At 40.0% G+C, this 24,179-nt stretch overlaps 1 protein-coding gene across 1 annotated transcript in view; it reads right to left on the bottom strand.

Moving 5' to 3' along the window:
• Positions 1-24,179, bottom strand: part of LOC147147692 (transmembrane protein 132C) — a 149,491-nt gene that overhangs the window by 3,575 nt on the left and 121,737 nt on the right. Inside the window, exons 5-8 of the mRNA XM_086031703.1 lie at positions 21,584-21,727; positions 10,442-10,650; positions 5,179-5,452; positions 2,017-2,208 (exon numbers count right to left, since the gene is read on the bottom strand). Coding sequence (XP_085887829.1) covers positions 2,017-2,208; positions 5,179-5,452; positions 10,442-10,650; positions 21,584-21,727 — 819 coding nt within the window. The remainder of the gene's footprint in view (positions 1-2,016; positions 2,209-5,178; positions 5,453-10,441; positions 10,651-21,583; positions 21,728-24,179) is intronic.

Here is a 24,179-nt window from a genome sequence, read left to right as displayed (position 1 = left end):
TGGATTCACAACATCTTCATATTCATTCAATTATTTAGTGATCCCTCAAATTGGATGTGTTCCACAGACAAATCTAATCAAGGGAGACTCGTTTCAGCATTGACTATACTGTACATGCAATCAATCCAAAATATCCCTTCATTCATTTTCATGCCATTCGAGAAAAAAAAAAAAGACAGCTTGGTGCCTAATGGAAAAAGAATTCAAGTGCACAGTGTGTGCACTTAACACGGCTATGATGAAGGATCACTTGTCTGTCCATATTTTTCCACACCTCTATTGCCCAGTGATTGTGTTTTTGCACTTGTGAACAGTACCATATGGACTACTTTATAATGAGAGCTTTATGTATTGCAAGTCTACAACACGCTTTCTGTGTGAATGTCACCACATTGTTCTTGCTTGCAGCCCCGATCACGTCCCGCCTTGACTTTCTCATAATCATTATAATAACAGTAATTCCTTCTCAATTCAAATAAGTGTTTAAATAATTACTGCTTTCTTTTAAATTGGAACCACAGATTGTTCTCAGAGTGAAATATTTGTTTTTAACTGCCAAGGGAAAGAAAAATGAATTTTAAAAAGGGGTTTGATTTTGCACAATAAGCCATTCATACATAATGTCAGGTTGATTAGTTCAGTCTTCACCAAAGATATATTTTGAGGATAGTCGGCAAAGGTTTACGGGGATACTTCACATATGTACGCCATTTGCAGCAGTAAAAAGTTAATATTTTGTCTAGAATACATTTGATAAAATCATTGTTTTTCATGTGCATTTAATAACTTTAAAAACGATTTTTCAAATAATATTTTGTGGTGAACGATACAGCCAGCGCCGGATGATTTTGATGGCACAAAATACAATTTGGAGAACGAGTGTATCAAGAAGTGCAGCAGACCTGGTGCTCGTTTGCTCGCGAGCCTCACATGCATGGAAAATGCTTTAGTCATTAATACAGTACGTCCTCCTACCTTGCGATCATCATGAACAGAGTGCTGCTTTGGTCCGGTGTCTCGGCGGCTTTATTTACGAGCACAGACTCAGCTCACATTATGGACGTAACGACCAACACGCCACTGCCTGCACCGGGGATGGCATAGGGGGTGCACAGGTCCTCCCTCGGTCAGTTAAGCTCATCTCCACCTTTAGCTTGTTAAAATCACTCTGCATGACATTGGTTTTTAATGTCACCTGTGGGATGTATCCCATCTCTAACTATAAATCACTGCTTGTCCCCAAAATGGTCACGACGTGTGCATAATTAACACTGTGCATTACCAGAAAACCACTTTGGCACATTATGCTTTTTGTGGTGAAATATCAGGGATCGCCACAGCAGGGGCGGAGCCACGGGTGAGCCTGTGCACACCCAGGCCCACCCATAGCTCCGATTGACAGACTGCCCACCCAGTGAGATTCATGAAAAAGATAGATACTTTTAAATTTTTAGTAAATTATTCAATTATTTTTGAATTTGTTTTTCATTGTGTTTTTATTTTATTGAATATTAAGAATGGCATAATTGTGGTTGTCTAAGGAAGATCTAAACTTTGTCATTTTATTTGAATATACAATGTGTTGGGATAGGAGTATTGTGCTTAGTGAGAGAAATAATCAGGCCCACCCTGATTTTTCCATGCCCACCCATTACCGACGTTCTGGCTCCGCCCCTGCGCCACAACAAGTTACTTACATCTCAACTCATCTGATTTGTTTGGCACAGTTTTTAGACCGGATGCCCTTAGTTGACACAACCCACACATTTTATATATCTATGCTTGGGACCGGTTGTGGTTGGATATTGGGGTACTGGCTGGGAATCAAACCCAGGTCATCTGCATGAAAGACAACAGCAATGTAACACTACCAGTGCATGCCACTTTATTGTATACAGTATATGTATTTTATATTCCCCCATAACATATTTGTATTTCAACATCAACAATCTTTAAAATAAATATTTTGATCGTACTTTTTGTGGAATTTTGGCCATTATCTTGCAGTGTTCTGACCTGTTTGGGGCTCTGCAGAACCTCTTGTGCGGTGGTGGTAGCGAGGATGGCTCTGTTGCTTCCTGGACTGAGCTCCAGGCTCATGGAGAGTCCTGTGACCAACTGGACCCCCAACTCTGTGATGGTCACTTTGTCATCCACCACCGTGACAGTCCGCTCTGCCAGGATCGAGTCTGACAAAGGAGACAGCACCTACCACGAGACAGAGACATAGTACAGCAAGTGCAAAAAAAATATTTTCTTTGGCCTCTACTGGATATACTGGAGATTATCAATATATCATAAAAGTGCCATGGTAAAAAATAGTCTCAGTCTATTCTGCAGCCTCTTCTTGAAATCTTTTTAATTTCCTGTTGCAGACATTGTGGCTTGGGTCGGTCTTTCTCTGGAGAAATCATCAGCAAAAACAACGATGCTACACAGAAAAAAAACATTACCTATAAAAACTTCACCAAATGGAAATCCAAACAGAAATAAGCCACTCTTTGACCGACGTGATTCCTTGCGATGGAAAGCAACAGCATCACGTCAATGACCATTTAGCTGTGAAAATGTCTCCGTCTTGAAAACTGCAGATTAGCGTGAGTTATAGGTGATTTAAGAAAATGTCTCTCCAAGTGTTTTATCTCACATAAAAGGCTCACGAGCCTCTGTGCAAAATCCAAAATGATACCCCAAAACTACTTTTTATTCAATGCGTATTCTCAAGCTGCGTAGATCAGACAACAACTCTGCTTGGCTGCCATCCAATCTCCAAACCTCCTGCAGGTAGGAATCAATTTCTTTGATTCATACGGGTTATCCAGAGACGAGACACACTTTAACCCCAAACGAGAGGCAAGCAGTCACACTTTGTTTATGATGAATGTTGTGTGACTAAATTGTAATCTTTATTTCCCCCATGCATATTCACATGAAAGAATGCTCTTCTGTCAGTCTGAGAGGTAAGTGACACAGGCAATCCCTTGAGTCAACTCATCATGCTGATTGGTGTTTGTGTATGGTATGTCAAAAGTAGAACAAGGATACGTTCACAAATGAGGAAGCAAATTCCACTTAGGTAGATTGTATTTGGAGATATGATACAGTTGCCAACAATATGCATGAGCCAACTGGGAGACCAGCAAGAACTGACAGTACCTGCATCTGTCCGCACAAGTCCAACTAAGTCCAAGGAATACTGCAGATATTAATAGTTAGATGATGTAATGTAGTATAGAGCAGTTCACTTAAACGCAGGGTTTGCAATTGAAATTTTTTTGTCATTCCTCTTAAAACAGGTGTGACTGACAAAAGTATGACTGACAAAATGTCACACGTGTGTGCTATTTATACAAATTATTGACCCATCTAAAGTGTTGAAAATGACTTACCGTACTCTACATCATTTTTATTTTTGTTGGTCTCCTGAAAAGTAATGTCGGGGGTGCAAGGATTCTGCCCGATGCAGCGCTATTTATCACGACTCTGCACTTTCATAATCGCATGCCATTATGAATGGCCATGTATGAAAATGGCTTTGGTCAGAGACTCGGGGGTGTGGATTAGTGAAGTGAGGACACATTCAAACTTGGTAGTAGTTTTAGCATTGCAAGCACCTACTTTAAGTGTCATTTTGGCATTGTCAATTTGTACCAATCACATTGCTGTGATAACTAAAGGGTGGGGCTAAACACAGTATATTCCATTGACTCAGCAAGTTCATTGTTACATCTGACGGCAATGGGAATGGAATGGAAAGAATCCAAATTCTACTTTTCCCTCGACCACAGCTTGTTTTAATGTGAGGGTCCTTTTCCGCCTATAGTTCTCTGGTTCAAATCAGTTCATGGGTTTGCAAGGAATGCCCTGGTTCATTTTTTCTTCACATAAACATTTCAAGCCACCAGATCATCTGGCATCATTCTCTCTATGCTGTTTCTATAAATCTCTATCTATGTCAGTCTTGACTGTATTTCTGTCAGATCTCCTGGTCCTTTCCCTGTTGTTGAGGACAGCAAAGCCCTTTGCCAGAAGTTAAAAAAAAAAATTATAGCCAGTACAAGGCTCAAAATAACGATTTGTCCGTGAGCAGCATTTTTGATAATCAATGACATAATTTGAGGAGCAACTTTGTAATATTGAGGAGCATTTTGTTTTCTTTTTTTTTTGCCTGGTGACCTGATTTTTTTCTTTGTTTTTTTGTTAAAGTGGAAGTGAACCCAAACATATTTTTTCAAGAAAATGTTCTATGTAGGCCCACTAGTTGAAACACAGCATTCTGATTAATATTGCGTTTGTTGAGTATGAGTTAAGCAGCAAAATCCACCCATTTTTAGCCATCTCAGGGGGCGACCATTTTGTCATTTATTTTAACTGAAAATGACATCACAGATGCCCTGAGGCCTCAAATAATGACCAATCATGGCTCAGCTTCAGAGAGCAGGTGAGCTGCGATTGGTGGTTACCTGAGCCCTGAGCAATTGTGATGTCATTTTCAGTCAACAGAAGTGATAAAATGGCCACCCCCAGAGATAGCTAAAAATGGGAGTATTAACTCTTAGTCCACAAATGCAACATTTATCAGAATATCTTGTTTTAACTACTGGACCTGCATAAAACAGATTTTTGAAAAAAATGTTAGGGTTGCCTCCCACTTTAAGTTTTTAAAACCAGAATAATAGGATATGCAGGTTTTTGCTCAAACTTAAATACTGCCAACATTCGGGTTGTAAAACGGTTATTGAATGCATGTAAACGTAGTCACAAACTCTCTGTAGTATATTTATCAAAATGAATATGAATGAAAAATGAATATTACCAAATCAAGATAAATGTGAGGTGAAAAACAAGCATCATCATTCACACTGGGCCTGTGAGCAAGGTGGCAACTATTCCTAACTAGTGGGAGGAGAGATTGCATGGACATGCACAGTACCTTGCTTGAGCACTGTACAGGGAAGTAGTCAGAACAATACTGATCTTAGCCATAAACTGTACCCATCCTTGACAAGGACTGCCAGTAAGTGCTATAAGAAAGCAGAATCACTGGAATGAAACCATCCTAGTATTGAGTGGCCCACCGTTTTCCATATGAATATGCCACTGCAATGAGTGAATTTGTATTTGTATATTAGAATGTACACTATTTTATTATTCATTTAATGCCAATACAAGACGTACCTGGATCGTGGTCATTCCCACACCACGTCCCATAAGTATCCGTCTGTCCAGCAGTTGTCCGATCTGAGGGTTCTCCACCTTGAGAAATTCCCACACTAACTCTGTGATGTCCACCTGCCAATCGGTGCCCAACATGTAGCTGGTCTGGCTTCTGGGATCGGCAGATTCAGCAACAAAATGAGTCAGGACTCTGACCATGGCATGCTGGTACTGCAGGGTGCAGCCTCGTCCGCGTCTGTCTTCATCATCATCATCCTCACTGTCCCGTGTGGACCTGGAAATCACAAAACAGGACTCAGAATCTGAAGTCCGTGGCAGGTTTAGCAAGACTTTACTTGAGCAAAGTTTTGCCCTGGGATGGGTGCTACACACAGTTGGGTTATTTAATCAACCCAATTTTTGGATTGTTTGTGTTGGGTCAAAATTCTGGGTTATTTCTTATAAATCAACCCAATTGTTGGTTCAAATTAACTATATATTGGGTTATATGCCAGTAATGTTTTATGTTGGGTCAAAAATCAACCTTACAGGCCCATACACAGGTGCCAGATGTACACTTTAATTACCGGTAAGTATGACTGGCAGCCATGACAGCCACCGACATATTGTTCATGTTGACACACGCAGCATCATGGTCAAGTCAACGACACTTTTGACATTTGGATTTCTTCATTTATCACACTGTTTTGGTAAGTACTTCACACATTGTAATGTTTTGTGTTGAACAAGACAAGTGCTGGAATCGTTAAAAAAAAAAAAAAAAAAAAAGGCATTGGTCTGCCGCCGTTAGTGGGCCAGACTAAAATCCACTTCTGCCCTTGCTTAATCAAGACCTTCAAATGTGTCACCCCTAAAAATGGGCCTCTGGCCGGTCCGGAGTGCCCAGCTATGACCAAATGTACATCATCCCCGACTGTTATTGTTGCTGAAATTATGTGAACGTCAGGAGTAATATACCTGAAGATAAATACACATTTTTTAAAAAACTTTCACTTGTTGTTATTAATACATTTTTGGAGAAGGGGCAGTACCCTAGGCATTATAAATAAATAAAATAGTGGAATAACCCAATTATTTACATTGTTTTGACCCAATTTGTTGTGTTCATTTAACCCTAAAATTTGGGTCAAAATGGAATAATCCAATTTGTTGTGTTCATTTAACCCTAAAAGTTGGGTCAAAACTGAATAACCCAATTTTTTGGTTCAAAGTGACCCTAGTCCGAGTCGGTCCTTTTTTAACACGGGGTGTTAAATTGGGTCAAATTTAACCCCAAAATACTTATTTTTGTCCCAACTATTTTTGGAGTGTAACATCACACATTAGCGTGTTGATGTTAGCACCCATCTCACGTTTTGCGCTGGGTGCTAACAACAACATGCTAATGTGATTAATTGTACTCACTACGACAAGCTTTTAAATACGGTGATGGCATTCAAGAATATTATTGTGTTTGATACTAGGAGGGAGCAGAGGAAAATAAAAATAAGCCTGCTTCTTTGCATTGCTTTGTAGACACATTTTAATGACAAGTGACAAATATTCATGCGCACAGCAGGCAAACTTACAACGGGATGATGAATATCAAGAAATGTGTTCAAAACTGTGGGAGGATCACTGCATAGCAACAGTGTATAGCATTGTTCTTCCTCAGCATCTCTCTTTCACCTCCTCTTAACTTCACTGATTTTCTGGCCTTTATTTTTTTCTTCAGTAAAAAAATGATCTGGTAGGATATCAGCAGTCACAGATCTTCAGCTTTGGTTTGTAATGTTTGTGGACCCTTGCAAACACAAAACTGCTTTGCCATGAGCTTACGAGGACAGACATTTACACCACTTTCAGTTATGTCATTATTTCATCCTTTGTCTCATTAGTATTTACACATGCGTATCCATATAGGCACTGACATAACGATAAAGTGAAAAAAAACAAAACAATGTCCAAAAATTGCCTTTTTTTGTGTGTTATTATCCACTGTGAGTCAAAGGGGTGAACTTTGTGAGATTTGGAATTAAAGACTTAAAAGATACACTGGACACATTCTACGTGCAACTGAATGGCAGACATCCACTGTGGATAATGGAAGTAGGAATAATTTCACGTCCATAAACTCATACACTGCCTTTGGTGAATTTATTTGTCTTTTCACAGTCCAGCCATTCAATCCCAGGAACCTATTTATATTTTTTTCAATTTTCTAATGTCTAGCAGTGACTGAGTTAAGGTACAAGAGCATCAACTGATCCAGTAAAGAGGCAGGACAATTCGCCTTATGAATATAGAGGTAATTTCTGTGTAGTACAGAGATCAAATGCTTTTGAATTTACCAAATGCTCAAACATGAGTCGATTTGACCTCATGTTTGAACAGCTGCTCCCAAAGCTGCCTGGAGTGGGAGAGGAAGGCCAAATACTGATTACCTTTTCAAGCAAAACAAGACATTTTTATGCTCTGAAATGTGATTCAGTGCATAGTGTCATTGGAACAAGAAGCAAAGGAGAAATGCATGGTCCTCTGCTATGGAGCGTGGATGTGTTGGTGCAGTAAATTGGTTTGTCGAGCAGCTGTTTCCTCTTTGCAAAACACTTTTGAGTTGTCTCAGGGTTGCAATTTCCAACACTGAATTAGAAATGCTTGTTGCTTCAGCTTAAAATAGCAGATCTGTTGTCTCTAAGCAAGCCTTGCATGACACGTTTATTGCATATTCATGAACGCTAATTCTCCTACTCATGACTTTTATGTCTTTTTCCTCACAAAAAAGGAATGCTGTTCCTAATTTCGAGGCAGGGGTGTAATTTGTTTTTCTCCTCTCATTACATCATGTTTGTTTTTTTAAATGAAAAGGGCTTTCAAAAAAACGGAATTACAATGGCTCGCTAAATTTAACTATGTAAAACAGACAGACAATATTTGTGATTACTTTATGTTGACTTATTCTACCAACATTATCACGAGTCAACTAAGGGGGAAACAATTTGCCATCTTTAAACTAATAGAGAAATAGCACTCAACCACGGCCAATCCGGTTACTCATTGTTTACACGGAAAAAAATGGTGTGTGGTACTCACTTTTATTTCATCAAGTGGTTGCAGGAAATAAAAGCATCTGGATCCAAATACATTTTGAAGTAGAGTAGTAGTCTAATTTTAAATTGTATCTGAATCCAGAGGATCTTATTGCATGCAATCACTTGACAAAATGAAATTGAGCAAATTCAATTTGCACTATTTTTCCATGTAGTTTTGACTTCAGAGGATATGTCGCTGAAGTGATCTGTTCTTTTTTTTTGTTTGTTCGGTAGTTGGATTTGCACCTTGAAATCATTTTGGCACATTGTATTATATTTTATATGCTACAATAATATGATGAAATGCACGTGGACTGAAAGAGGATTTCTCTACACTCAAATGCATCTCTATTTGGCAATTGTTATTCAGTTGGAGGTCATTTTGTTTGAATTCAATTTGATAAAAATGGAACTGGAGGGACAAATCAGACGTGAAGATCTAAAGTAGAATAGAAAAAGAAAGTACCGTTTATTTAATTGGTATGAAGGAGGGAAAAGAAGCCCAGTATAAAAAAATATTAAGAAGTGTTATGCCTGTGTGCTACTCCTACACTGGTTTGTGGTTTGTGAGGGCTTATCTTGTCTCCATTTTGACAAGGATTAGGGAGGGAAGGGGTGAGGCATACACGCAGTGCCAGTCATAAACTGAGAGAGGACAGCTTTTGCAACAATCCGGCTAATGTGCCTGACGTCGCTTATTTTCCCTCAGTGCAGCCGCAACTTTGCCAGTCTGGCTGAAGAAGTTCCCTCGAATTAGTACCGGAGCTCCTTGGCTCACTTCCGTCTAGGCTTGTGAAAAGTGGACCGTTGGCCTTTCTCTCCAAGAGACAGAGTGCTACTTTAAAAGGTCATGTCTGTTACCCCCTGATAAACAAAGACAGGCAAAGGACATAGAAAACAAGCTGTGATGTTGGCATCAACAATTACAACACACCCCGGCTGTCCCTATTGATAAAGTCATCCAGCACACCTCTGGGAGTCCTTTACTTTCATCCCTCCAACCATTTTCTATACCGCTTGGCCTCATTATTGTCATGGGTGAGCTGAAGCCTATTCCTGCTGACTTTGGGCGAGTGCCAGGGAACACCCTGGACTTGTCGCCAGTCCATTGCAGGGCTGTCCCCTACTTATGTCACTCGCGGGAGGCACACGTAATTAGCACACTGGTGCACAGGACGACTCCAAGTTCAACGTTTTGCAAATGTAATTAGAGCGAGGTAGGTTCATAGTTTTTCCATCAATTGATGCAATTCATCAGTGTTAGAGTGGAGGTGTTGGCAGATGCTGCTGGTGATGAGCCCGCGGGGGAGGGATCTGACCTCGACGCAGCTCTAATAATGTCTTTCCAACTGATGACTGAGAGGTGCAATGACAGGCCAGCGGCGTGTCATGCGCCTGCATGACAAGTTGTATTGCACTGGTCAGCCATTTTCTGATCAGCCTCGAAGTGTCAGTGGGCCTGAAGGTGGCAGGAGACAGTGCTCATCATTCATCCACACCTGCCATAATTCAAACGACAGTAGAGATGACACCACTGATAAGAGCAATTATTACTGAAATTAAGCTATTTTTTTTTCCACAAATGACAAATATCCAGTGCTGTGCATTTTGGATCTGGGCCTTCAGTGACTTAATGGGTTGTGAACCACTGGTCCATGGCCCGGAGCCATTTTGTACCGGTCTGCACAGAGAGACTTCTGAGCTTCTGAAGGGGAATACATATCGACTTGCAACTTCAAAACAATTCAGTGCAATAAATTCAATCATAATCTCAGTTTTTGTTCATCTAAATTTTAAAGGCGTAAACTAACTGTTTAGTGTCCATATTAGTAAAAAAAAAAACAAAAAAAACGTGGTTACCACTTCAATATTTTCTTTGACTGAGCAAGCTTGTCTGACTTGACTTATGACTTGCTTGAACCAAGTAATGACTTGACTCAACATGCTTGAAATTTGGTTGCAACTCGACTTGACTTGCTTGATTTTTTTCCACAGTGACTTGGGACTTCCTTGAGACTTGAAGGTCACGACTTGAGCCTTACTGCCACCTCTGTTAAATACTAAAAAGAGGCGATGTGGCACACCAAATCCCATGTAGCTCATTCCGTAAGATATACAACACACCACATCAGGTTTGTTTAAGTTGGAGGCCCACAAGTGTCAGTAAATAAGAGCATCATGCAACACTTTACCTGGGACTGCTGGCCATGACAGGCACGCGCCACCCTTTGATCTGGCTCAGCTCTGTGTCAGACACTTCGATTTGGAGGGGAAGCCGAGGGATCCACACGTTGAGCTCCAGCTGCGCACTCAGGTAGGCGTAAGTAAAGTTCACCGCCATCTTCACTTTGCCCTTCATCTCTTTGCCATTCACAAAAACATAGTCACACCTCTCTGACACCTGCAGAGGAAGAGGAGTAGAATAGAAGAAGAGTGATGGTTATAAAGTTCAGCTTTTGCACTACAGTGAAGGATACTCGGAACAGTGTGGTGATTCCACCCTCCAAGTTGATCGTAAGACTTCATACTTCTGAGCTACTTTGAACAAGATGAAAGGTCCTCAATCTGCTCCGCTCTTAGTATGAAAAAAAAAACGAAGAAAGAGGTCAGCAAAGGACATCTTTGATCCTCAAGGAAAAAACAGACTCTTCTTTTAAAGTTCTGCTTATGGCTAAAAGAGGTACCAACAGATGGGAACTGGTAAAAGGAGCGCAGTTGTCACTTGATAGAATGACCAAACTCAAAGCCATCTGTTTCATAAATTGCTTTACAAAAAGAATAGCCAGTCCAATTTTGTGCTATAGAAAGATGCAACTCTTTATCACTTTGGCATATTGTCTTTGAACTCTATCTTGGCTTCTTTTTCACTTGCACCAGAGTTTAAAGGATGTCCAGAATCCTTGTAAGCAGTCCAAACAAATAACACAAATAGCCTCATGGGGTATCAAAAAAAAGCATGCACTCTTCGAGAGGTAATTAATCAACGAGGCAAAACCAAATATTGCTTGTTTTCTGGCGCTCCATCAACCTCATTGATCTCTCAAATGGCAACCTTTTATGGCTTGAATTAGATGGCCGTTCCTCTACTGTGAGATACCGTATATTAACAGCCATTCATCAACACACTTTGGCAAGACATCTGTCTACCTCTCTGTGATCGGGAAGCAAACTTTATGTTTGGTGGCTCGGCGCTTCCAACATCGTCCAACCACCTTTACTTTATAGTGTGGTGGACTGAGTTACAGCAAATAATCATTTGCTTACTTTCAGTCAGGCGACTTTCCTAAACCCTTGAAAGTAGCTGCCGTCAAGCCACATTGTATGCTTCCTTGTTAGCAAATTATAGACTCATCTCGAACCTCCCCTTCTGAACCAAGTTTGTTGAAAAATATTATTATTATTATTCGTAGTAGTAGTAGTATTTTAATCACCTCAGTAATTTCTTGAACGCAAAACTGACTTTTCAGTAAATTTCAGTCAGGTTTCCGACCTCATCATAGTACAGAAACAGCTCTTATGAATCCTCTCAGGCTCAAATTAAGTTTTAGTAATAGTTTAGTTGTACTTCTGAGTTTAAAAAAAGGCTCATATAATATGAATGTGTATTAATTAGGGGATTAGCAATTTCTTGTTGCAAATCTGCAATGCCTGCATGGAGAGGGTTAAAGTACTAAATGATATTAGACTGAATCAACATCAACAACTGAATCAGGAAAGATGTCAGTCCTTGTCCTGATAAAATGGCCATGCCATGTGCGGAAACTCAAGGGTCAGTTGTTGGAACCCCTTTTGTTCTGTTGTCTGTATATGCTACCCTTCTTTTAAATTCTTCAGAATATCAACGTTGGTAGGGCGGCACTGTGGTCGACTGGTTAGCACATCCGCCTCACAGTTCAGAGGTCGTGGGTACGATCCTGGCTCCGGCCTCCCTGTGTGGAGTTTGCATGTTCTCCCCGTGCCTGCGTGGGTTTTCTCCTGGTACTCCGGTTTCCTCCCACATTCCAAAAACATGCATGCTAAATTGATTGGACTCTCTAAATTGCCCCTAGGTGTGATTGTGACTGCGGATGTTTGTCACGGTGTGCCCTGCGATTGGCTGGCTACCGATTCAGGGTGTCCCCCGCCTACTGCCAGAAGACAGCTGGGATGGGCTCCAGCACGCCCCGCGACCCTTGTGAGGATAAGCGGTATCGATAATGGATGGATGGACCAACTTCGGCTATCATGGCTATGCAGCTGACACACAGCGATATCCATCAATGTCCCCAGATGACAAAAGTTCAATTAATGTGGTCTGTCACTGTCTAAATGACAGGTTTTTCCTGTTGGTTTGGCTCATTTCTTGAAACAGAAATAACATTCTTAAAGTGGAAATCAACCACCAAATTGTCTTCACAATAATATGTTTTATGCACCCCAACAAGTCTAAACTTGTGGAATAAGAGTAATTCCACCCATTTTTCGCCATCTCAGGTTGGGCCATTTTGTCATTCACCGTTGACTAAAAATGACATCACATTTGCTAAGGGCTCTGGTAACAACCAAACACGGCTCACCTGTTTTCTGAAGCTAAACCGTGACTGGCTGTTACCTGAGCCCTGAGAAACTGTCATGTCATTTTTGGTCGACAGCAAGTGACAAAATGTCCGCCCCCTGAAATGGCTAAAAACGGGTGGACTTTGCTGCTTAATTTGTATTCCACAAACACAATATTATTCAGAATATCAAGTTTAGATTAGTAGGGCTAATGAAGTGATCATTTGGCCAAACAGTCTGACAGTTCTATGCAACAATACAGCTCATTGGCAAAAGCTGTTCACATATCCTTCAAACTAGATCCCTTTCTCATATAAGGAGTCAGTATGTACCACCAAAATTGCAAATATCATTCTCAGTTTCTTTGTCTTATTTGCATTCACTTCATTTGCTTAGTTTTGCCCAAAATAACCTGGATAGTTCAGCACAACACCATGGATCACCTGCAAAAGCTCTCTCTCTCTCTCTCTCTCTCTCTCTCTCTCTCTCTCTCTCTCTCTCTCTCTCTCTCTCTCTCTCTCTCTCTCTCTCTCTCTCTCTATATATATATATATATATATATATATATATATATATATATATATATATATATATATATATATATATATAATAAAGTCTGTCTTTATTCAGTGTCACAAGTACATAGAATTTATTCCAGATGACTTGAGCCGGGGCACACCCTAGACTAGTCCCCAGTCACACCAGGGAACATATAGACACACAACCCTTCACACTCACATTCACATCTAATGGCAATCCATCTATCTATCCATCCCTTTTCTTTACTGCTTATTTTGTTGAGGGCTGCGGTGACCTGCAGTCTATCCCAGTTTACTTTGGGTGAAAAGCAGACAACAGCACGGACTGGTTGCCAGTCAATCAGAGCACACACCTGTGTCATCCATTTACTGAGCTCCAGGAAAACCGAAACATGTTAGCTGAATGCCACCCAGTACTGCAATCTAATAGGTATGGACAAAGAGAGTCATTCAATGAAGATTTTGAACATCTCTCCCTCGGCTACAGCCAGTCATGGAGAAGATTGGACGCTCCCAGCGTGAGATACTTTTTGAACAGATAAAGATGTCAAAGGGGCCCCTGCTTCTTATCACAATTCATTGTTCTGCTCTTTCGCTCACTGTACTCAGTCTGCTGAGTGAACCTTACACTTAATAATGTCTTTTCTGTGACTCTCCTTTCAAGTTGAGTCACATAATTCTTGAATAACAACTGGCCAGGCTATACTGTGATATGAATGATCACCTACAGTAAATGATCAATTGTCTTAATTAACTGACACTTGACTTGATAACTGCAAGTTGTTCACTTGAAACAAAGAAGGCACTCTCCCCAAATCGAGAACTTAGTCAATAGATGCTTTAGTTCACACCAGACCTATCCCCTATTTTATTTTATCATAGTAGCTATTTTTGTGCTGTGAAATATTGATGTTGAGTTATCACTACGACAATAAAAATATAAAGAAATCATGGTGCGATTTTATTTGACTGACGACCAGTCTTACAACAGCCTGTCACAGCCTTACAGAAAATAATGTTAGGTGTGCAGGCCTTAACAAGACAAATACGTCAATGCTAGCGTGCAAGAGTCCCACACATTTTTCACAATGAATCTGCATGTAATGTGGCATGACATGGCTGCAAAAATGCACGTTTTTGTAAATAACGAAAGCAGAGGACACTGCGGTGGACTGGCACATGGGACAGTCTAAAACGCAACACAAGCTTAAGAAAAACCCACGTTGCTTGACAATTAATAAGTGAGAAAACTGCAACACTTGTCACCAAAATGTATGTGGCCGTCTCTACTTATGTCCACATCAACACACATTACACGTCAAAATTATCGCCCCAATACGCAGACATGACATGGAAAGTTGAAAAGTAAAAAGTCTTTATCAACGAAAATACAAAGTAACAACAGAGAGCTGGACTGGATGAGAGTTTGTATCCTCACTCGGAAGAAGGTTTGACATACTGACGTGGCACTGCTTAGCAACTGATACATCCAGTAACAACCAGTCATAACAAAGTAAAACTAAACAACCGGTTGCACAAATGCGCAAACACCTGGAAATGTGGCTGTGTTCAGAATCAACCAATTGGATTGAAGCTCATGTTAAGTAAGAGTGGGCACACCCCTCCCATCATTTAAAGTGCCACTGACAGTGTACTAGTACGCTTTTGCTGACAATTTTGTGGTCAGATCTTACAGCACAAACCATGGTCCACAGAAAGCTTCCACAGCATCAGAGGATCTCATTGTTCAAATGAATTTCTAAGGCATTAAATGCACTATTAGGAACAGCGATGACAGTCATTAGCAAGTGGAGAAAATATGGGGCAACTTTACAGTTATTTCAAAGAGAGCAATAAGTCGATCAGAGGAAAAATATGAGATCAAACACAGTAGACCTGGTGGCATTTTTTCTATCTATTCCCGCCTCAATAATCTAAGCAGAAAACAAATAGTGAAAAACATGTCAGCTGACACACGCATAACACTTCATGTGTTTAGCTTCCTGCTTATATACCTCCGAGTCAGGCTAGAGCTATACAAATAGGTGCTGCCCCTTTAACCCATAACTCATCCTCCGAGAAGAGTGTGAATTAGACAGTCTCTGCCATTCCAATTCACAAAGAACCGTAAATGTCTGGGAGGATCCACTGGCACATTAATCAGACACATTAGGCAGCTAACGGGAGAATACTTACAGCGCACATTAGGACCGTCTCTGGATCCAGCCCAGGAAATTAACAACTCACCAGACAGAGACAATCCATGGCAGATATGAAACAACGGGACCAGACAGCATGAAGGTGGGCTAAGGCTGTCTTTGCCTTGACAGAAGCAATTAACCACTCAGACTCATCTACACTGACAACACTGCTCTCTTCAATGCATTAGGTGTACTGTTGTTCAGTCCATGGAAATGGTGGTTATAAGAGCCTCTTCATACAGCACAATGGCAAATGGCCAAGTCCTTTACACAGCTAATAATACACACAGTAAGAGTACTACAGTTCTATGGCTACTCAATTGTAAATAGTATGAGTAAGAAGTAAAAGAGGCAGAGTTAATGAATAGCATTAATAAAACAGGGGCCTCTTGGGAAAATAATGGATGTTGACAAAAGCATTCAACCCATCCATGGATAGATGGATGGATATTTATTAATGAACAAATCAAATGTAATTCTCTAGCACAAAAGCAATCACACAATTGGGTCAAATTTAAGAAATTAAGAAATAGGTTTTCAGGAGGATTCAGGTCTGGGATCGGATTAACTCCAAAATCACTGGTATCGCCATCCCTAATTCTCGCTGTTAATTTGTTGAGATAATCTGGAGAAATTTCATCCCAAACTTCTAGAAGCCACTCCCACAAATTGGATTGGCTGGATGGGCACTTCTTGCGTACCATACAGTCAAGCTGCTCCCACAGTAGGTCAATGGGGTTGAGATCCTGGTGACTGCACTGGCCACTCCATTACAGAAAGAATACCAGCTGCCTGCTTCTTCTCTAAAACGTATTGCACAATTTGGATGTGTGCTTTGGGTGATTGTCCTGTTGTAGGATGAAATTGGCTCCAATCAAGCACTGTCCACAGGGTAGGGCATGGCGTTGCAAAATGGAGTAATTCAAAATCCCTTTTAACTGGAACAAATCTCCCACCTTACCAGAACCAAAGCAACCCCAGACCATCACATTCGCGTCAGAGAGAGCGTCAGGCTCTCCTCTGGCATCTTTTCGGTTGTTCGACATCTCACAAATGTTCTTCAATGTGATCCGAACACCTCAAACTTCGATCCGTCTGGCATTTGCCCATAACACTTTTTCCCAATCTTCCTCTGTCCAATGACTATATTTTTTTGCCCATATTAATATTTTTCTTATAGTGGCCAGTCTCAGATATGACTTTTTCTTTTCCTCTCTGCCCTGAAGGCCAGCATCCCGGAGTCGTCTCTTCACTGTCGATGTTAACACTTCAGTTTTGCGGGTACCATTTAATGAAGCTGCCAGTTGAGGACCTGTGAGGCGTCTATTTCTCAAACTCGAGACTCTAATGAACTTATCTTCTTGCTGAGTTGTGCAGCGGGGCCTCCCACTTCTCTTTCTACTCTGGTTAGAGCCTGTTTTTGCTGTTCTCTGAAGGGAGTAGTACACACTGTTGTAGGAAATATTCAGTTTCTTGGTGATTTCTCACATGTATAATAGCCTTCATTTCTAAGAACAAGAAGAGACTGTTGAGTTTCACATGAAATTTCTTTTTTTCTGGCCATTTTGAACTTTGAATAAACCGCACAAACTTGATGCTATAGATAGTCAAGCTACTCAAAGGAAGGTCAGTATTAGAGGTTCTCGAACAAGCTAAACTATTTTCAGCTGTGCTAACATGATTGCACAAGGGTTTTCCAATATACATTAGCCTTTTGACACTATGAGCAAACATCTTTACAACACTGGTATGATAATTCCTGGAAATGAGCCTCTTTACACCTATGTAGATATTGCAACAAAAACCAGACATTGACAGCTACAATAGTCATTTACCACATGAACAATGTATAGAGTGTATTTTTCATTAGTTTAAAGTTATCTTCATTATATTCAGTCATGCGTGTGCATGCGGGTGTGTGTGCGGGTGTCCACAAATAAAACATGTAAAAGTCTGTCTTTGCGACATATATATATATATAATGGTCTTCATCTAAGTCATAACAGTAGACTAAACACACGCATAGGTGTGTGTGTGTGTGTGTGGTTATGGTTATGTAACAGCACAAATGTGTTGATTGAACTACTTTTTCCACACTTTCAGTATAGATTAAACTCATAGCCTCTATGTCTATCAGTCTCGGGCCCTTCTGTATACTAATTAAACACTTTTTTTTTTTTTTTTTTTTTTTTTAAATGGAAGACCGCTTTTCACAATTCAGTTATGACTGGTAACCAACATACATTTGCAAGAAAAATATTTCTGTATGAATGTGTCATAAAATTTGAAATGGTCTTCATCTAAGTCACAACAATAAACTAAAATCTGTTCAAATTAATACCGCACAATTACATGTTTTCATGTTTTTACTGGACACACCACTAAACAGTCACGGTGCAGACTTCTCTGTGTCTGAATCAGAGTCAGGTGTCAGCTAGAGTCCAATCAATGTAATGAGATAGCATATGTTGGTTAAAGCTGCCCTGCCCTAAAAGCAAAACAAAACAAAAAAGACCACCAATTTTCTTTTTCTCAAGAAGCGTTGCATGATGTGAACCATGCTTCACCCAAAAGAGCTCAGAATATCGACAATTACAATTGTTAATTTCCATGAACCTGGAAAGGGTCACATAAGTATGTCTAAAAGCTATAATGTTCATCAGTCCATGGTGAGACAGTATATAAATGGAGGAAGTTCACTTCTGTTGCTACTCTCACTAGGACTGACCGTCCTCTAATGATAACTGCAAGAGCATAGTTTAGAATAGTCAATGAGGAGAAGAAATTGTTGGCTTAAAACTTATAAATCTCTTTGTCACATGCTAACATCTCTGTTGGCAAAACTATGATAGGTAAATCATTAAACACGACTTGCTGTCATTGGAGGACACCATGGAGGAAATTAATGCTGAAGCCCCCAGATCTCGACCCCCCCCCCCCCAAAAAAAATAGGGGTGCGCAGTACAGACGGTATATTCAATAGTAGGTATAAATTTGCTCAAAGGTAGAAATTTGGATCCTACCGTCCAATTGTGTAAATGCATGCTAATTTAGGGTGACCAGATTTTCAAAATTAAAAAAGCGGTACTTATCAGAATGCTATGTTTAGACCAGTGAAGGCACATGGAACATATTATTGCAAAGAATTTTGGGCGGTTGACTTCCCCAAAATATTTTCTAGAGTGCCTGGATGTTCCATAGCGTTACTGGCAAAGAACTGCATAGTTTATTGAGCCAAGACACCTATTTTATATTAGAAATATCTTACGGCACTTCACCAAACAAAAATGTAAGGTAAGAACAGAAAATTGGATATATTGTCTCTAGTAGGTTAAAAAACTAGCCATCATTATAGTGGCCTGTTTCAAAAGTCAGACATGAATGAAGGTTGACAGACAGATACTTAATAGAGTAAATACAAACTCATGTTTTGTTTTATTGTTGTTATTCACAGTTCTTACCCTTCTTTGCATTATTAACCTTGCTGTTTGCAGTGGTGGGCGAGTCAGTGAACTTCCATCATTCGCCAGCGGCGGACCGAGAAGTCCGTCATCATTCGTCGTCATTATTTGCCATTATTAGTCCAGCTCGGGTAACGACCAATCACGGCTCACCTGTTGTCTGAAGCTGAGCCATGATTGGTCGCTCATATTCCACAAACGCAATATTAAGCAGAATACCGTGTTTTGACTAGTGGAGGCGCATAGAACTTATTGCAAAGAAAATGTTTGGGATGACTTCCACTTGAATGTTGTCAGAGAATAATGAGTCCATGGCAAGTGTGACTCTTCTAAAACAAAACAGTGTCTGCTTAAACAAAAGTGAGAGCCTTCTCAAACAAGTATGAAATGGAGTAGTGGAAAGTGGAAACAGTGAAGAAATGAACTGAACACTCTGATCACTCAGGTGAAAAGTTCTTCCTTTGTGCTGTCGGGATCTATTGAGAGTTCATTGTTAGAAGATATAACAGCTCAAAACCATTACATTACCAGCTGTCACTCTATGCATTTATAACCCGTGCAGCTGTATCCACAGATTACTGATCCTGTGCTTGCCTCACACGAACTACTAATGAAAACAAACAATGAAAAGATATGAAGTAAAATATGAGACTTTTGAGGCACTCGACAGAAGCGCCCAAGTACCATTCCGCTTGTCCTTTAGATATACTGTAAGGCTGTTTATGCAAGGGACAGGCTGGATGCAGTAGTTTATACAGTTGGTCCTTGAGCTGCCAAAACTATAAATTTGGAAAGAGGAATGTTCGTGCAAAATAATGAGGCCAGAGCATTATTATTGTCTTCACGTCAGACAAGATTTGTGGAAGCAAGGCGAAACTCTACGGAGGTTAAAAGGAAAGAAAATGTGACCTTGGTTGACCTTTTCTTTTTCAAATTCACTATAATCACAAGGCCACATGTGAGCGCATCATTTTATGTGCACAGTGATTCATTATTCAGGTTTAACGTCACTATGTGTTTCCATTCACTGAGAGCAATGAGCGTGCAGGATGAATGCTCTGACCCAAGATCCCACAGGCGGAGCTGCGACTTTTTCCTTTCCAACATCTTTGCCGACAGTTTAATTTCCCTGTGGAACTCCCCTTAACAATCAAAATTCCCATATCGGGCATGATGAAGTGGATCCAAGTGACAAAATATCCTTCTTTTTGACTTGGTGCGATCATATCTTTTTAAAGGGCGTTACTTGAACTTGATCTGCCTCATCAGGCTGTCCATTCTGAGACTGACAGTTTCAAACAGGGCAACTAAAGTGGAAGGAGCTTTTTGCACAGCAGGGTGGCACATCAAGATGCTACTGTGCAACTTCTTAACCACTTCTCTCACTGGAAACACGGTCCCGGCACTGTTTCGCATAGATTATTCAGGAGTTTGTGGGAATCTACAGAAACAAAGTTTCTTCAGTTATAAGGGATGTGTTGTTGAGTCTTTTGACCCAGGTTTGAGAGGCCCTCTAAAAATATGAGACAACTGGAACAAGCTGTCAGCTGTGAATCAATATCAAACACACTTTCATGTGCTTTCCTTGTGTTTGTTTATACTTTCAGAAGAATTTATACAGACTTGCTAAACATAGAAAGCAGTGCATCTACAACATATTTGTTGATGTCAAATAATGTTTGTTTGTTTTTTTTTCTTTTTCTTGCATCATCATTGGTACTTGTCAGACAATGAAGACATTTGTTTATGATGCTTGCTGAGCTGTGTTTGATCGTAACAAGTTACTGAATGTAAGTTGGGTTAGTATCCTGTCTGGTTTTGTTTGGTTACACTTATTCACACAGAATATGTTCCATTCTAGAAACATTGTAGTGGGGTCTTCAGAGGTATCACAACCGTGCTCAGGAAGCAGGCTACCATCTAAAAGACCTTGCATTGTTCCGCCCAATGCACGCTCACCACTGTGTTTTGAGTGCATCAACAGCAATATGGGTAAGTGAACATATGATTGGACTGAGAGGTTACCTTACATTTTCCTTATCTAACATACTTGCAAAAATCTCAAAACAATGTCTATACATTCACTAATAGACGTCAAGCTGATATTACACTGCATGGTATAGTCATCTCTAAGAATAACACGGTATCGACTATATCAATACCGATGCTACTCACAAAGGATTGTCTGACATTGGAATTTCCACTATATTTGTTTTGCAGCAGTATTAGAACCTGTGACTCCAAGTCAAGTCCTTTAAGACAGTCATTGGTCCCTCGGTTTGGTGACTTGTATTTGATTGGAGGGGGTAAAAAGAAAAACATTAAAAAACATATTTTTGCATATCTGGCATTTGATGTGGGAAAAAAACTGTATCAAACATAAAGGACAGAATCAGTATAAACCCAAATGACAAAATAGCTAGCGTTAAGGCGGATCACTATTGCGCCCCATAAATTCGACACAACAATCTTCCAAACTAAATGCACAGTATATATCATGTTTGAGGCACTAAGGTCGTCTAAAAGTCTCATAAATCTTTTATTCCATCAGAAAACTAATATTTTATTATGGTAGTAATGAATATGATATCACTAACCTTGACCACGTCTTCATCTGTGGTGCGACACGCCACTGCTTCAGAGACATCAGTAACTGAAGCGTCTATTCCGATGGTTACCACCTTCACAGGGACAGCAACAGTCTTCCCGGTCAGGACTGCTGTGTTTAAAATCTCAGTATCCTATGGAAGGAGAACAAACTATGGTCAGCGCAGTAATAAGAACACATTTGTCAGGTCTGGAATCAAAGAGTATCAGGAATTGAGAGGCGCAGAACAGGCAGAGTGAATGCTGTTGCTTGTTAACCAAGTGACCTCTAATTAATCTCCTGGTGATATTTGGGGTTAGAACGGCATTGTTTTGATTTGTGAGGTTCTACTGAGGAATATGAGCATTTCGTGCATACCATCGTCATCATTTAAGACAATGATTATAAACAGCCGTTCTCCTCCTGCTACCATAACTTCAGCCAGAAAATTCACAGACTTTCTTAGCATGATAGGGTGACTGCTAGGTCAATATGATTATAGATTGGATGATAACATTTTGTTTGGATTTGACTCAAGTACTAGCACAAGTATGTAGCTACATAATTAATGTCTTTGTTTAAACATTTTACTGTGACTCAGACACAACAGTCATAGAGTCATAAAAGCCAATGACTGTTTCCTGTGAAGAGGTTTGATCCAGCTTGAATAGATGTTTTCTATAGGGAGAAACATCTTATTGTGAAGGGTCCTGTAATGCACTAATTGGGATAATGCTGACATGGTTTGTTATTGGAATGAAATTCTATTAATTAATACAGTTTGGTGGTTGATGGAAAGTAATATGTCAAAGTGGAACATGGCAAAAAAGACCATGTTTCAAATGTAACACACATTTTACTACAGACTGTTAATTGTATAATCTATTTTTGCACTTAAGTTATCTGTGATCGTGTGTTACTTGAATTTAAAACCTGAACAAATCAAAGTTCGAACAGCTTTCTTGAACAGTGGTTGACTTGTGAGGAGGAACAGACCCTCAAACCCAAATCATTTTGAAGTGTATTTGTGTTTACCGTGAGAAAAACAATGTGTTAAGATGCAGCATTTTTCCAACTTGTCAAACAAGACTGATTTATAATTGACAAAACAATTTGGTAGGTGTTTTTGGAGTTTGGGGGAATAAAAAGAAAAAATGCCCAAAAAAAGATTCAATAAAATCTGATTCCAAAAAAGTATATGCTAACTGGTAGTAGTTCCTACGACATTATTAGCAAGTACATCAGCATGTTTATAATTGCCTGATAAAGAAGTGAGGAGGAATCTGTGCCAGTTTGAGAATTCAAAGTGCGTGCCACTTCTGCCATGTACTGTAGCCTCTTTTCTCACAGGCCTTTGGAGTACAGTAATCATTCTGCTTTCAGGCAGACTAATACCCTAAAGCATCCATCTTCTCTAAGACCCAGAGGCCTCACAGTGTCTTTGTCTTGTCCCTGCGGCTAGGTTGCTATTACAAAGCTGGATTTGTTGTTAAGTGCTGCTCTCAAAATCACAAATGGCAACACAGAGAATTTTGAATTTGATGAACAAGCACTCCAAAGAAGATGGCGAGATTAATGAGCCTGTCAGTTTTAATTGGGGTTTGTTAAAAGCACAAATGACAGCCTCAGTTCTTTAAACGCTACGAGCACTGCTTCATCACTCTGAACACAAGTCTTAACCTTTAATCACACATGGCCACATTCACACACTGGGGTTGTCACAGAAGATAATGAGGGCTCATTAAGATATGTTTGTGGTAACATTTACTCTCTGCAGTCACCCACTGAACACCTACTCAGTCCCTGAGAAATTACTCCTCAATTAGGTGGCATGCTATATAACTGAGGAGTTGGCAGCTCTGAAGACATTCATTTTCCATTGAGAATCTTCCGGCACGATAAAAATCTGACTTAGTAACATTGACAATTATTACAGTGGAACCTAAATTCTCAAACATCTCAAACCTAATGCTCATAACATTTTGGGGCTCGCCCAAAATGTTCAGATTTTGGACATATAAATCATACCATCAGCACACCATGCGAGCCATCAAGTGCACATTACTAGACTTCAGTTTAGCAAGCATCAAAGGGTTAAATCTATGTCTATCTACTGTATGTGTGTGCTTTTTTCCTTTGGCTTTTTGTGAAACCATTTCTGAAAGGTGGAAGAATATTATGGAAGTAGAAGAATAAGACCGAGGCCATCCACTGGTGGTTACAATTACTGTAAAGTACAGTATGTACAGACTTGGGTTACGGCAGAACGACTCTAAGCAGTGTCAAAGTACTTTTGTCCAGTGTTACCTTGTGTTTGTGTCAATTTCAATCGGTGATGACTGCCAGGAACCCTGTGTTATTTTGTGACCTTTCTACTTCCTGTTGTGTTCCCAATCCTTTTGACTTGATAGGACTCTCATCTGGAGGAGCTGGCCTTTCACAGATAGCTGCTGACTGGTTTCTTGGCGTATGTTTTTCATATAGGGACAACGAAGGGTAATATACAGTAAAGAAAAAATGGTGGCTTTGGTTTGCATTTTCCTAATAGCTCATTCTAAAGCATCAATTTAATAGAATCCAAATAGCATGGGACTGAGATTATCATT

Source organism: Filicampus tigris, chromosome 5 (assembly GCF_054856515.1).
Source record: "Filicampus tigris isolate MCC_2025a chromosome 5, RoL_Ftig_1.0, whole genome shotgun sequence".
Lineage (NCBI taxonomy): Eukaryota > Metazoa > Chordata > Actinopteri > Syngnathiformes > Syngnathidae > Filicampus > Filicampus tigris.
The sequence above is the reverse complement of the archived record's forward strand: the minus strand, read 5'-3'. Positions and strand labels throughout refer to the sequence as shown.